The sequence below is a fragment of the Talpa occidentalis genome, unplaced genomic scaffold (assembly GCF_014898055.3).
Source record: "Talpa occidentalis isolate TD23 unplaced genomic scaffold, MPIMG_talOcc4v2.1 talOcc4.6, whole genome shotgun sequence".
Taxonomy (NCBI): Eukaryota; Metazoa; Chordata; class Mammalia; order Eulipotyphla; family Talpidae; genus Talpa; species Talpa occidentalis.
This window is the reverse complement of record NW_023604972.1, coordinates 130,849,103-130,865,865: the sequence shown is the minus strand read 5'-3', so window position 1 is coordinate 130,865,865 and position 16,763 is coordinate 130,849,103. Positions and strand designations below refer to the sequence as shown.

Sequence of the window (16,763 nt, the reverse complement as noted above, 5' to 3'; positions counted from 1 at the left end):
TTATGCTATGAATTATTTCAAGACCAATTGAAACAACAACAAAATATCTTAAGATTTTGAGGAAAACCCCCAAGAACTTACAAGAAAATTAGCCTATTTGGGAAAATATCAAAAATAACTAAACTTGCATATTATGTTTCATCAGCGATTATTTCACTATTGAAGGTTTTAAGAAGTTCTCCCATAATAAATGTGATATTTTATTCAAAATGTAGGTAACTATATTTTTATAAGCTGATAGAAGTAGAAAATTAGCATCTGCCACACTTTATATAGCAGAAAACTTTGTAGTAGGCAAAGCATTTGTACAGATGCTTATGGACCCACACACAACCTTGGGATGGAGTTAGGGAATGCTTTGCTGTCTCCATTTTGCAATTTGAGACCCTGAAAGTCAGGGGTTGGGGGCAACATGTCATGAACAGAAAATGTGAATTGCCTATTTTTTTTTTTAATCCTTGTCCTATACACTTTCTTGAAGATTCCAAATATATCTGAACAAATAAGTCAGTGAGAGGAGGGATGTGTGAGCTTGTGTACAGAAGAAAGGTGAACCTATCCTAAATGTAGGAAGTTTCAGCAAAGAGCAGGCTAATCTTTTCAGACTACATTGTTCTCTGACGCGATGCATATTTTTAATGAATGAGCAGGTTACAAATAATCATATGAGATTGGAGTATCAACATTTCGACAGCTCATTTTTGGCGTCAGAATGATCGCCACTGCTTATTGAAATGTACTAAAATGAATAGAAAAAAAGAAGAGAATTCCTTGATGTTGGTACAGGATGAAGTTTGTAGCTATTTTTTGAAATAATCTTTCCTTGCTACATTAGAGTATCTGAGTATATCTTAAACAATCCATTCTATGCATCTTTTTAAAAGGGGGTTGTCCTCTTAAAGTGGGGCAGGTGGGACAGAGACAGTGGTCTCTACTTTAGAACTGTGCACACATGTGCACACTAGTTGCATACGTTATAGTGCAAGCAGCAAATCCCCATGTTCCATCCATTCTGTATGGAGAAAAGAATTGGGGAGGGCAGAGAATAATGACACAAGGCTGGGTTGGAGTGGCCTAGTCTATTGGAAATACCTCATGTAGTTGAAACACAAAACAAAGCTAATGAGATCTGTCACAATAACTGAGTGTGGGTCTCTAGAGTTCACCCTGAAGTGAAAAAGAGGTCGTGATGTCCTTCGTAAGTTGCTTTGTGCTGTGTCCACCCCTAGAAATCAGAGTCATGAGTTCCTTCGAACCATTTTGTTTACTGTTGCTTTTGGAAAAGAAATCACAAAAATATCGAAACAAGTATCATTGGTTGGCTGAATTCAGATATTCTTCATTAAATAGTACCACAGACTTTATTGAGCAATTGAAAATATACACAAGGAACAACAGCTTCTTTTTCTGTATTTTTTTAAAATTTGACTTTCTTCCAAATAACCCAGTTTTGATCATGAAAAGGGCACTTGTTTCTACAGTAGCCGTGTACAGCTCGCTCAGGTCCAAGCCCTGTTCCTGCGTTTCTTGCTTGCCATGGCTGAGGTGATCGCTCGGCTTGCTCAGGAAGCAAATTCTAGAACGTGGCAAGAACTGACCTGCTAAGTTGTTCTTTCAGAATCTATTTCTCCATAGAGTTCGGCTAACTTTTTGAACTCGGGTCCCCAGTCCCCCAGGTACTGATAGTCCTGGTCTGATTGTGTGGTGGCTGAGTCCAGTGAGCTGATGGACCCAGCTTCTGATCTCTGGCCCTCGTAGGCATAAGTCTGGAGAGAGTCATAAGGGGGGACGCTGGGGTCTAGGTCGGCTTCTGCCAGTCTCTGCTTAATAAATTCCTGAACATCTATGCTTTCCAAGGTGGACAACGTCTGATGTCTGGGGGTGAGCTTCACCTCGGGTCTGATGTCTCTCCTGTACTTGAGCTCCTCAGCTGCAGAAGGGTTCCTCAAGGCCGTGATGTCAAAGGCCTCGGTGTCTTGCTCCCCACCCCCCTCGTCGTCATAGGTGACCACATTCTCTCTCACATCCTCCTCGGAAATGATCAGGGGTTCTTTCTTGCTGCGTCTCAAGGTGATAAAAAGGACTACGATTGCTGAGAGAAATGGAAAGAGAGTGACAAGTTAGCACCAAGAAAGAGGGCAAGTGTTGGAGACATTACAGCAGCAATTTCCAGTTGTTAATGCGGCCCTTTGAGGCTGGCTCTGTGACAGCATCCAGAGTTCTGAACCGCAAGGTTTTTCAGTATCTCAAGGAATGTAAAAATTCATTATCCCTACAAAACATAAGGAATCGCTGATCTCTAGCAAACCAGAATGTTCTCTTTGGTGGGGTTTATGCATTCAGCATTTTTTGTTCAAATTGCCTTAAAAGTTTAACAAATGATTGCAAAGCAAAGAAATACCACGTTAGCGATCCTTTGATAAAGAACATTCCTATCACCCTAAAAACTTCCCTTTTATCTCTAAAACCCTTAAAAGTAAGATCTTTCTTTGCTTTTTTATCATTACAGTTTTTCTGATTCTCTTTGTAATTTATCCATTTTGGGCACATACTCCTAAATAATATACACAAGTTTTACCTTATATTAAAAGAAGATATCATAGTATACAAGTGAATATATGAGTGGATGAAAAATAGATTTTCAAGCCAGAAGAGGAGGTGGTGATTGTGAGAAATAGATTTTCAAGCCAGAAGAGGAGGGGGTGATGTGAGAGAGGCATCTACCAAATGTGGAAAGAGCAGGTTGCAGTATGCATGGGGAGGATCTTAGGGCATGCAGAAAGGGCAAGTTGGGAACCTGTAAGAATGAAGAACCACAACAAAAAAATGGCACAGTATCTACAGAGAGGGCAGGGGAATCTTCTGGAAAATTCCAGCATGAAAAGATATTGACAAGGTAATGGGAAAATGTGAGGGGAAATTATGGTCACAGTGGGGAAGTACTGAGTCACTGTGCTTGAAAAGAAGCAATGACACAAAGTTGCAGAGACTTTGCAGATGCTACAACATGTTATTTTGGGCAAATAACATTTGCTGAATGCAAAAAAAAAAGTGCATTTAATTCCTCATTGTTTATTTTAGTATAAATCCAGCCCACAGCTTTCTAATCCAGTGGCCCAACAGCATCCTCAAATAACTGAGCCCATTCTACTCCAAGGTAAAGATTTATCATGCATTATGTTTTCTGCTCATCTTTATGATTCAAGTGAGGAAACTTCTCTAGATTAAAACACTTCTAAAGATTGCCTAGATTATAATAGCAAGACTTTTTATTTTGTCAGTCAATCATGATAGTGGCTGGCAGTTGATGTTAAGGGAATTTATGTGCATGCACAGCCCAGAGAATATGATTAATATTATTATCAAAGTTTGGAGGTAAATTGCCCCCTTCTCCAATATTTGTGACTGTACTATATTTGCCTAATGAAATATAGAAGAGAAATTAGAGTTTATTTTTGTGATAGTTTATACTTGTTCATTCCCCCAGAGTTAAGAAATATTCCTGATATATTCAAGTATTACCAAACATACCTACTATTCAAAATATACATGCTATTAATTAAGTGTGAATTCTGAGGGTTTATATCTGTTTCTTTTCCAGGTACAGATAATTATTTGCCAGTAACCAATGATTTCTTGCTTAGTTACATGCTTATTTATGGGTTATCCTATAATTAATCATAGAATTTGAGGCACCTTTAAGGATAAAAAGGGTTGTCGGTCACAACAACAAAACGTGAATATATGGTTCCTCTAGTTAAAAGCAAATTCATATCAACTGAAAAAATGTGGAAACATGTACAATAAGGTGTGTACCTAATAAATCACTTTTCATTCATTTTTGTTCAGTAGATATTTCCAGAGCAGACGGCACAGAGTTAATACTGTAAAAACCAATTTCTATAGCCTCACCAGGAAATAATTTTTTAATATTTTGTTAAATAAGCTTTAGCATTACCTAATTTTTCTTGAGAATATTTTATTATTAAAACAAAGTAAATGGTCCAAAGAATTTCTAAGACAAAACTTATTTGAGGAGGGAAAAGGGAGATACTAATTGTAGATAAAGATTTGAGTGTAAAATTCTTATTTAAAGCTAGTGGTCAGGGCCTCCCCGGTGGCGCAGCGGTTGAGCGCTGGGCTGCGAAGCTGCCCGCAGCCTCTGCAGCGCCGGTTCGAACCCCAGCTGCTCCCCGGCCACTGGAGGAGGGTCCCGCATGGCGCACAGACCTCTCCTGCCGCCCGCTGCTCCCCTCAGCAGTGTACTTCGGTCCGCGCTTCTGACTGTACCCAGTGCTTGAATAAATAAATAAATAAATAAATAAATCTTAAAAAAAAAATAAAGCCTGTGGTCAAATTTACTATATTCAAATAAATCCTAGGCCCACTCCCACCCAGTTTATCAAATCTTGCATTTTAGAAAATCTACCTCTTCTTACAATGGATCATATAGAAAAATATAATATGTATGAGGCACTGTGTTATGTAAGAAATTAGTGGTGTCAAAATTGTCCTTTGTTCAAAATTATTAATGATTTCTGGTATTTTGAAATTTGGCTATATAAGATTAAAATGTGAATAAAGTATAGTATTTATGAAATGTTTTACATCAAATGAATTTTATTCTTGGTCAATATATTTCTTTTTCATTTTTGAGTTTGGCCAAATGTTAAACATACTGTATACTATCTTTTTATTCAAGAAAATTAAAATGAATTTGAGTTTTAGTAATTTATTTTATTCATAAAGGAATTCAAATTTGTGGAGGTTTTTTTGAATTTGTTTTCTCATATCATGTCTTTATATTATCATCCCAGAGCTTACACGAAGAAAGGGAGTTCTCTGTTTTCATCACTTAAACTTTCACATAACTTGCGTTTGAATTCATTAGGTACTGATTCTTAAAATGCTTTTGTTAACAGAGTTTTTCAGTCTTAATTTCACTTGCTTCCTGTTTGACACTAAATTTGATTGAAATAAGGTGCCTCAAGTCAGGGAGATTAATTAAAGAGCTTCTGTGGCCCTATTGGTCTTACCCCACCACACACTCCTTGATGAAGCTTGTTCATTCAAAGGAAGGCAACCTGGCAAAAGTCATTTGCAATCAATTGCTTTTGTGACAAAGAGGTTGGCTGCTATCTCCTCACACTAAATTCACCTAATCCCCATGTATCAGGAAATTTACACACAAGAGCAGGAGCCAAGCAGGTCTAGACACACCTAGGCTGCCCGTTTATACTTGATGTGTGGACTGAAATGGTAGCTCACAGAGGTCTGATTCAGAGTTGGTGTGTGATTTCCTTTTTTTAAAGAAATTGTAATTATTTTGGTGTAGAAGAACTGATGTATAGGCCAGAGTTGCAGGGTCGTGAGGATTCACCAGAGACAGAGTGGGGAACAGAACAGGTAGATTTACTGAAATTCCCTGCTAAGGGGAGCAACAGGTGAGACAGGAGAGGTCTGCTGCACCATGTGGTCAGCTCCCTGGCCGGGATTCAAACTCAGGCCATAGTGGTAGTAGTGCTGAGACTTAACCCCTGGTGACCAGGGAGCCTCCTGCTATGTGATTTCTTGTGTCAACTGTAATTAAGATTTACTCTATCAACTATTCTGGTCTCTCTGACAAGTGATGGGATGAGGTTGGGAAATAAATGTCATATCCCTGGGAGGAAAAGACAACTCCCCTCCCCTAGTACTAATCTCTGATGGCATCATGAAGACCCATACAAAATTTCCCATATAATGGATCTGAAAAAAGTTAATCCTGACAGAATGTGATCCAACTCACAATGTGTACATCCATCATTTAATGTTATACCTTTTGCATTTAAAAAATAGTGATTTCAGATCATTAATAGATGGAGTCTGACTCTATGATAAAATACTGAATCATATCTAACTTATAATAAAGCATTAACAAGCACCACAACATTTTGCAGATGACTCTAATGTCCTACTAATTGAAACATTATTTTCACAGGTTCCAAAATAGTAACAAGAGACCAAATAGGCCAACTAACATCACACAGTTAATTAGCAGCAAAACTCGGACTGGGTTTACACGAACACTGCTATTTTCATTAAAAAATAGCTAATAGTTAAAACATTTTTGAACATTAAAATATCAACTTCATAAAAATCAAAATCAACAACCAACTATAAATCAGGGACACTCTACGGGGGCGGGGGGGTGGAAGGACAGTGAGAGGAAGGACTAGGGTCAAAATAAGGGAGGTGTGCAATTGTATGGGGAATATAACCAAAATGAAAATCCATACATTGTGCAAAAATGAGAAATGATGTAAGAATTATATAAAATAAAATATTAAAAAATATATCTACTTCACAATTTGTTAGCTGCTAAGGTTGTACATTATTTCAGAATTATAACAAGTTCTAAATGAAGTTTTGCTATTGATATTTTTCCTTGAAAATTAGAAGCTCACATGTTAGCCAATGTTATTTTAAAATACAAGTTAGTACAATGTGAGACTGTGACTAGATATTTATAATAATAATGAAAATTTTAGAGTACTATGAAAAATATAAACTACATTATAAATTTATAAATAGTGATTATTAAAAACCAAATGCAAGAATATTTTCTACAATTTTTGGATAAACTGCAAAAACGCATTCAGTTTCAACAAATATTGGAGGAAGAAACATCAAATTCCATTTATGTTTCACTAGTATTAAAAGATAGCATAAAATTTAGATGTGTTCTCTGATTTATCCCTTCGAGGAAATATTTTCAGAAGTCAAGTAAAAGGAAGTATTGTTTCATAAAACAATAAAATATGATTTCACATAATACATCTTCAAAAAAAGTACTGGTATAGTACCATCTTTCAATGGCATTTTAAGGTTTTATTTTAGTGTCTAAAAATCATTTTATTGTGAAGAATGAAAAAGAAGTGAAAGGCAGTCCAGGAAAAGGACTTATATTGGTTACGAAAGTGAAGAGCCTTAGACTGATGTTTGTTGCTGTTGGTTTATTTTCCAGTTTTGGTTTGTTAGTAAGATTTTCTTTTGTTTTAATTTTTCAGGACAAGACAATACTATATTTATATCTAAAGAAAATAGCATTTGTCACCCATCAATATGTAAACAAATACAATGCAGAAAGCCCATTCCCAGCTCCGCATGCTCTCCATCCTGCATTTCTTGTGAACCAGCATCACGCAGTGACACACCCTTGGTCGGTGTGCTAACCTCACGCTGCATTTTGACAAGTGCAATGCTTACTTTCTGCTCATTTATTTCACCTCTGAGCAGCACTGTTGAGTGCTCTGTGCCCTTTGATGTATTTTTTCCTTGATGTTTGTGATACTCAGTGCTCATTTTCTTGCTTCTCTGATTTCTTCTCTCTCCTTTGCCATCTCATCCTTTCAGACTTAACACATTGGATTTATCACAGTTGAGATCTAGTCCACTATGTCCCTGATTATATTCTTTTTTGTTGTAGTGACTTTAGCAGACTGGTGCACCCCAGCTCAGCAAAGATCGGGGTTCCCGCTGGGCAACAGATGAAAGGTCTTCTTTGATGCTGTCGTAACTCAACCACATATCTAAAATATCCAAGATCACTCTTTAATATTTTTTTTGCTATTTTTTTCTTGCCCCTGAAAGCTTTTTTTTTTTTTAAAGAAAAAAGATATTATGTCAAAAACATTACCTATTTATTTGCTCAATGGCATGAAATTATCATCATCACAGTTTTCAAAGGGCACTTCAGGCACTTTCACAAACCATTTAGTTAAGATGTTAGCAATTGTTTTAATCCTGGGATCTGCATGATCCTTTGATTTCACCTAAAACATCGTGATAGTCATCCACTTCAGCTCTAATACATCCTGAGCAAGAAAACTGCCTTGTTTTCCTAATGGCTTGACCTAATGCTTTTGCCATCACTGTCTGTTCTCCACTTCATCAGTTATCTTTTGTTAAAATGTAAATTTTATGATGAAACCTCCCAGCTGTAAATTTTTCTTTACACTTCTAGAACCAAGTCTACCATCTCCATGTCCAATGAAGCTGATTATCTCATCGTGCTGAAACATCCATTGTGATCTTCAGTCTCATTCTGTTTTGTTTACCACTCCTCTGAACAGATAATTAGTCTTCTACCCCAGAACAAAACAAGGAACATTTCTTGCAATAATATATCTTATAATAATATATAGTTACTTTTTTATTTCTTTTCATGTGTTCACAGTACCAAGAAAAGAACAAAAGATAAGGTTGCTAAGAGAAAGGCAGAAGGGAATAAATACACCGGAAAAATAAATATATAACACATTGAACCATGGTGCAGAAATATTCTTTACATTTTTCTTATTGTATAAAAATCTGGATTTGCTATCTTATTTAAGTAATGATTCTAAAGCTCTTACAGTAATATCAGCTTCAAATGCAGTTGTGATGACATTAATACATTGACAAGAATGTAACATTAGAGAAAGTATTTTTATAAAAATGAGATGGATTACAGATCTCAAAAAATCATATTTTAATTTAAAATTTAATATCTCTCAAGCCAAAATTATTTAGGCTTCATACATTAAAATTCAATTAACACTGATGATTGACTAATGCTTTAGACTAACAGAAATTTCTACAAGAAATCTATCTTTATTTGGTATTCAGATTTTTTTTTTAAATGATGCCCGCTTATGTTCTTTCCAATAAATTGTACAAACCATTTAATATGGGGTTGAGAATATTCAGCATCAAATTCTCTCTAAAACAGAACCTTTCAGAAAGAGTTCATTCCTATTCTATCCTATATTCTGATGTCGCAACTCTTTCATCACATTGGAATCAAAATACTTCTAGATTAACTAAGTTGTTGGGAAAAGTCAATTAAAGGAAATCTGTGCATCCAGGTTTTGTTACCCACATCATGGATAAATATTGTCAGCTTCTTCCTCTCTCTTACCCTTCCCACCTCCCATATCTAACACGCTCTATTGACCATATCCATGGCAGGTGCATTCAGAACTGTCTTGTTACAACAGACTTCCTGAGATGACTTACCTAGGAGAATGACAACACACAGAAGAATAGCGATTAAGGCTCCTGTACTCAAACCAGCGGAGGACAGGAAGGCTTCTGCATGGCAAGTCCGCACACGCCCGTCTCTCTCGCATGCACAAACCCTGATGGTGAGGGTGCTGCTGCTGCTGAGAGAGGGGATTCCACCATCAGAGATCATAATGGGGAGATAATACACATCCTGAATAGTTCGACTAAATCTCCTCCGCCTTGTCAGAATGCTGGCTGTGTTATCTATGACAGACATAAGCAAAACAAAATGTACTTAGTAAAGCCGCCATTAAAGATTCACATTTCCTTTAATGGATAAAATGGGTATGTGCGATTGGTTTCTCTTTTCATGAAATGGACAAGGGAACATGAAGGGGCAATTATTAAAGTGTTGCTAATATTGGTTCTCAAGTTGGGAAGAGTGTTTGAAAAATTAATACAGCCCATACTAAAGAGGGGAAATAGTGGCAGACAGAGGTGAGAGGAAGTAATGAATATTTTCGACATGACCATAATAGCCAAAGAATTGAAAAAAAGATAAAGAAAGCTTAAAGCTAGTGGGTTCTAAGCTTTGCAGTGAGCCAGGGGTCCCTACTCCAAAACTGGTGACTTGGAATATGAGAGAACCTTACGTCTGCATTTTCAGCAAACTACTGACATCATGTTAATGTACAAAAATGTCTTAGAACCACTGGTTTAAAGAATATATTTATGGAGTCACCAGACCAACTGATAAAAGTTTTTAGACTTAGCTCTGATTTCAAGCATTCTTGTTCTAGTGGACACATGACGGGTAAGTCAATGACGACTTAAACAGTTAATTCGACTTATCAGTGACACTATCTGGCATTTGTCTTTTTCTTTCTATCTTATTTTGATTGTTACAGTACTTTCCAGCTCTATCCATAGTGCCACACGAATGGCATGAGTTTATCTTTTTGGATCACTGAGTATAAACTGTGTACAAACACCATAGCTAATTGATCTATTCATCTGTTTGGGGACATTTAGTTTGTTTTCATGTTCTGGCAATTTGGTAAATAGTGCTACTACAAACTTGGGAGAGCAAGTTTCCCTTCAAGTTAGTGTTTTTGGTGCTCTTTGGGTAGAAACCTAGGAGTGGCATTGCTGGGTAGTGTGGGTTCATCTTTTGGAGAACCTCCATGCTGTTTCCATAGGGGCTGGACTGCACTGTATTCCCACCAATAGCACAAGATGGTTCCTTTTTCTCCACATCCTCGCCAGCATCTGTTATTTCTGATATGGGCCATTCTCACAAATATAGAAAAAGTAAACAAAGGGACAGATAAACCAAATTTAAAATCTAACCTTGGAATACAGACCACAGAACTGAAGAATCCAGAGGAGTGCAAGGGGGTGAGAGCATAATAGGGAGGTTGCACAATGGACTAAGGTGGTGGACCATGGGTGCTTTGGTGAGGGGGGCACTACAGGAATAACACTAGAAGGGAGGTCCTACACACCCAACATGCAAATAACAATATAAACCCAGGTTAGATCAATAAATATTTAATTCTATTTTTATATGCTTTTTGAATGCTATGTATCTAGTAAGTGACTACATGGTATATGTTGGTCAAGCCACAATATCACATAAAGGAGAGGATGCTACATTCCTTACTTTGAAGGATAATGTCATTTTTACTACCAGTGATAACTCAAAATTAACCTGTGTTCCAGAGCTAAGTTGCCCCAAATGAGAGCTAATAAATGATCGGGATAAAACCGCTGCTCTAAACCCTGTGCAGAATCACAGTGTCACAGTGTGTCTTCAACCATTCAACAACTTTTGTTATTGAGGCCCTCAGGTGCACATAGTATAAGGTTATCTTAGCATCATCACCTCATTCCAGCTTGTCTGTTAGATGAAGGACCCTTCTGGTCTACAATTGAGTGTACTGTTCCGATCCCCTACAAGGGCTCACTTATTGCTAGCTTGAGATTGCTACCTGGCCTAAAGTTACACCCTACTGAACAAGCACAGAATCAATAACTTATTGCTACAAGATATAAAGGTCAAGCCATTTCTACCCAATGTAGCCTAAATAATGAAGTCAAGTTTCGTTCCAGAGTATTCCCTTGGAGTCATCAGTGGAGTCCTTTATAATTGCGTGGCGGGTCTATTTCTCACTGTTTCCAACATTTCTCCCAATGTAGGTTACAGATGGTCACCCAAAGCTCACGTTCCAGTAAACACCCTGCTTTCTAAACTCTAATTCAGGTTATTTCTGAGAATCTCTCCCTGTGATTATACCTATCAGCTAATTGCTTTTCACTAACTAGTTATTGAATCTCTATACAATTACATCTAGGGATTATGTTTCCATTCTTTTTCAGATTCTTTTATTCTGAAAATTGTAATTATGTTACTATACATATTTTTTATGATATAAAATCCTACATCTAGGGCCTCCCTGGTGGTGGCACAGCGGTTGAGGGCTGGGTTGTGAAGCCGTCTGCAGCCTCTGCAGTGTCGGTTCGATCCCCCGCCGCTGGCGAGGGTCCCACATGGCGCAACAGACCTCTCCTGCCATGCCCACTGCTCCCCTCAGCAGTGTCCTTCGGTCCTTCTGCCTGTTCTGCTCCCCGCTCTGGCTCTGGTGAATTCTCTCACCCTCCCATGCTTCTGACTGTACCCAGTGCTTGTATGAATAAATAAAAAAAAAAAATTAAAAAAAATCCTACATCTATATTTTCTTGATTTTATATTACCAAGTTAGCAATAGAATTATAATAAGCTTGTAAATATTCAATGCCATGAAGATAATAAAACACATGAATTAAATACACATTTAATTCATTTAATGTATTTCGGTCCATCTGCCTGTTCTGTTCCCCACTCTGTCTCTGGCGAATCCTCTCACCCTCCTGCGCTCTGGCCTGTGCCCCAGCTCTTGTATATAAAAAATAAATCTTTAAAAAAATAAATATACATGTGAATATATAATGTTTTTATAATTATGTATACATATATAAATATATATCTACATATATGTGATTTGTTGACATTTTGCTACAGTGGGCATGTAAAAAATCTAATAAGGAACTAGAAAAGTTCTTTGTAGAAGTGGGATTTTTTTAAAGTATCAAGAATAGAGAAAGAAAAAGAAGACAAAATATATGACCTGTATTATACAATATCAAAAAACTATTATGCATGGATCCTCACTCAGTGAACCTGGCCTTTGAGGAAGAATATGTATAAGTTATAGGATGTTGCATCACAATTAATATAAACTTGTCTATATATATTCAATTACTCAGTTTAAAAAATGATATGAGCTTAGTAATCATAGGCACAGACATAGTTGAGAAGCTCACCACGGGTTCTCGGAAGAGATACCAGCACTGGTCTCTGTTCTCAATAAACATGAACAGTGCTGTGTGGCGTGAGAGAGTACCCCACAGGGTGACTAGGGCCCTTTTATGACTTTGGCTTAGGGTGCTTTTTCACATTCTCAACCTGGATTCAAGTTTCTATTCAGGAAAGGCAAGAAGAAACAGAATCACAAACAAGAGAAAAGCCGGAAATGCAGTGCATGTTTTTAGTGCATTTTACATTCTGAAACGGCAACTTTCAGACACAGAGACATAAAAGTGTCCTTTCTTTCTTTATGAAAAGATTTGGCTTTGGAAAGCAAAGGAGATTCAGGTAGCAAAGAGCTTCCCACCTAGGAAGGCTCAGCACAACAGAATAAAGCTCCTTACAAAGAATATTATAGACTTGCCTGGAACTGCAAAACATGGACTTGGCGGAAGACTCACTGGAAGCAAATTGAAAGGGATATGATGATACACAGACATATAAACAAACACATATGTAAACACATGCATATATATGTATATGCACACACACATAGAGCATGTGCAAGAGAGCAAAATTTGTGTTCCTTCAGCTGCAAAAGTAGGTGACAAGACTAACAAAATTCTAAAATTGAATACAGCATCTTAAAAAATAAGCCAAGTAGGATAGGAAGTCTTGCATGGCTTGTAAGTGGATAACAAAAATATGAGCTAAATAATGGGCAACCATAGGAGGGTAGAACATCTGTGGATGAGGAATGTTAATTATCAATGTCAAATAAAGGACAATCTCTAATAAAGTGGACTCAAGCGTCATTCTTAACACACTCAATAGTTTGGATGAAGACAGAGCTTATAAAACTCTTGGAAGCCAAGCTATTACAGCTAATATATTGGACTAGGATTTAAGGAGATTTTAAACAGCTATCTATCACAAAGACCTTAAAATACCAGGAAGACATGAAATAAAGATGTGTTTTACATAGTGAGCTTTGAAAAGCACCCTATAACAACCATAATCTTGAAATGTATCAGCAATAAAGCCACAGAGGGGCCAAATGAACTAAAACCATCTTGGAAGATTCAATAAAGATCTGGAATTTCTATACTTCTTTTTATCGAGAAGACTTCACTGGCCTACAGTGTATACACTTGAGTCTACTCCCTTAGTTGGAGGATGACGTGTACCTTGGTGGTTAAATGTGGTATAGTAAGTAACATGCAACTGGAGGGTGTGATCCTGTAATCTAAATCATGTACAGTTGTGTAATCAATGTCACTGCAATTAAAAAAAAAAGTGACACTTTAGCCCAATGAAGTGTATTTAGCAGACCTTGGCAAGGTAGGTTGCCAAGGTAGAAACTATGTCAGGTGAAGAATCAAGCAACAGCATGAGAATCTACACCTCATATATATGGATTTAGGTATCCAAGGGGTCTCAAAAATATCCAGGAAATCTTGGAAAACTCTCTCAGCAGTTAATGCTTTTAATAATAATATTTTTAATAATAACATTAAAATTTTTAAACAATAATATTAAAATTTTAATAATAATATTTTAATAATATTTTAATATTTTTCTGAAGATGATCAATACATCCCAGCAACCAGGTTTTTCAGTGTAATATAGAAATAGTCCTGAATATGTTTTAATACTGTGAAATTGATGACAATGCATTCTTAGTTATGTGTTGAATTTCTTGATCTGAAAAGCATATCAGGAAGCAGGGAGACCTAGGCAGATATATAATGTCTGACTCACATGGACACTAAAAACTACTGTGATGACTGACAGAACTGAAATTTGGAAGCCTTTGAAAATGCAGCAAAATAACAATAACATTCACTTTTGTGGCTCAAGTATTCCATGAATTTTATAACTGATTATTTGAGAGGATCTTTAACAAAAATACTTCTAGTGAAATATTTTGTTGAACAGATAGGTACATTTCCAACCTTTGATATTTCTACAGAGACAAAAGGCAACAGAACATAACAGTATAATGCAAGCTGCATGCTGATTCTACGACTAAAATGTAGATTTTTCAAAATAGTAGTAAGTGTCCTATCATTTCTTTGTTCAATATTTTGAGAGATCTTGAAGGATTCTAATCTCCATGCTACTTTTGTGAGCTAAAATACAGTTTAAGTTAGGAGGTTTTTGTAAAATATTCCCTGGGGCAAAAACAAACCCTATATTAAAGTCCAAATTTACCTTATATCTTACAACATATTCCAACTAAGTGTTCTTCAAAATGCTTAAATTATTAGACACCCATACACTACCAGTCATTCCAATGAATTCCCTGTTTGAGAATGAAGACATAAAGACATACTTTGTCTCAAGAATAGTGTAGCAGATTTTGAAAATAATATTTGTAAATCTATTATAACAGCAGACACATTCAAGATCCTCAGGTGTATATTTCTAATTGGACTAAACATTTTTTTTTCAATCTATCTGAAGAGATAGCTAGGAAATAAAATTTTAGCTTCATCAGAGATAAATATGCATGGCTTTATATTTTTTTTTTCATTTTTTTCCCTGATCTCCAAGTAGCAATAAGAAGCAATGGCAATTTAACTATTATCAGAGTCCAAGCATGAAACTGCTCTTTTACTTTCCTGCAAATCTCCTTTCACATAATAAGTACTTGATAAATAATGATTTGAACTAAACTCAGCAGGAACTTGACTTCTGTTACAGTTTCCCTATTATGTTGACTTGTGTTAAGAAATTAAAACTAAAATGAAGTAATGTATCTTGCAAAGCTTCGACTGCATGATCTTTTCGTGTTCTCCATTGAAATAATTTTTCCAGTGTTATGTGACTCCCACTTCTCATGATCGCCCTAATCTCATGTTCAGACCCTGAATTCAGTCTGTTCATTTAGTTTGTAAACATCCCCCTGCCCTCACTTGTATTTCTGCCAAGCCATGAATGGAAGATCCAATATGTCATTATGCTCTTATTTACACCCCAGAAAGCCATCCCTTTGACCATCTGTCACGTTCTTTCTTGATAATTTTTAAATCCCAGATAAACACAACCATGCATTGTCTAAGGCTTATGCTTTCAGAGTTATAAATATTGCTGGCAAAGTAGTTATAACCATCTTACTTGACTCTACCAAGAATGTAAAGAAACTTAAACTATTGCTCTCAAAGGGTATCATTAATCAAGCTAATAATATACATTCATTATGTGAAGCCACATAGTAGGTAAGTTCCCTTTGACATTTTCTTTTGTCTCCCATTCACAACAGGCAAATATGTTTTCCCCCCAAAAAAGCTACCATGTAATGTCAAATTTTAAAACCACATTTGCAACTGCTCAATTCTTTTGAGCATTACATTAGTAATGATTCTGTATAAAAGACTTAAATTAGCAACTTTAAAAATTGTTAGTATATATAAAGCAAAAAAATGAATCTTGAAGAATATCAGCAAATTTGCTTATGAATAACAAATATGAATTTGCATGAGTGTTAATTTAGGTAGAGAGGTAATGAAGAAGATAAGAGATCCTTTAAAAATAGAAATCCAGTGTTTTATAGTTTTCTTTGTATAGGTCCTTTACCTCTTTTGTTAGATTTATTCCCAAATATTTGATTTTTTTTTGTTTCAATAATAAAAGGGATGGTTTTTTTGATTTCTTCTTCTTCAGATTTATTGTTTGTGTATAGGAAGGCTACTGACTTTTGTGTGTTGATTTTGTATCCTGCCACTTTACTGAACTGATTGATGAGTTGAATTAGTTTTTCTGTGGAGTTTTTGGGGTTTTCTATGTATATTATCATATCATCTGCAAATAGTGATAGTTTGACTTCTTCACTGTTAAAAGAAATAGAAGAAGACACAAAGAAATGGAAAGACATCCCCTGCTCATGGATTGGAAGAATAAACATTATTAAAATGGGCATCCTACCAAAAGCAATATACAGATTCAATGCTATTCCAATCAAAATTTCAATGTCATTCTTCAAAGAAATAGAACAATTATTGATGAAATTCATATGGAATCACAAAAAACCCCAAATTGCCAAAGCTCTCCTGAAAAAGAAAGAAGGGAATGGAGGCATCACACTCCCAGACTTCAAACTATACTACAAAGCCATAATCATCAAAACTGCATGGTATTGGAACAAGAACAGACATACAGACCAATGGAATCAAATAGAAAATCCAGAAATAAACCCACAGATTTATGGTCAACTAATCTTTGACAAAGGAGCAAAGACTATGCATTGGAGCAAAGAAAGTTTGTTCAATAAATGGTGCTAGGAAAACTGGGTTGCTACATGCAAAAGAATGAAGCTTGACCACTACCTCACACCATACACAAAAATCAACTCAAAATGGATTAAAGAACTAGACATAAGACCTGAAAC

General features: G+C 36.1%; 1 protein-coding gene across 9 annotated transcripts in view; it reads right to left on the bottom strand.

Moving 5' to 3' along the window:
• Positions 1-1,427: 1,427 nt before the first annotated feature.
• The window catches only part of CDH18 (cadherin 18), a 712,342-nt gene continuing 697,006 nt past the window's right edge, over positions 1,428-16,763 (bottom strand). For 7 of the 9 annotated variants that reach the window (XM_054688413.1, XM_054688412.1, XM_054688411.1 and 4 more), the window contains 2 exons: positions 9,040-9,291; positions 1,428-2,092 (listed from right to left, as the gene is read on the bottom strand). In XM_054688413.1, coding sequence (XP_054544388.1) covers positions 1,602-2,092; positions 9,040-9,291 — 743 coding nt within the window. In that variant the 3' untranslated portion in view covers positions 1,428-1,601. Of the gene's footprint in view, positions 2,093-9,039; positions 9,292-16,763 lie in introns of those variants that run through there. The other 2 variants (XM_054688417.1, XM_037530812.2) reach the window with 2 other exon arrangements.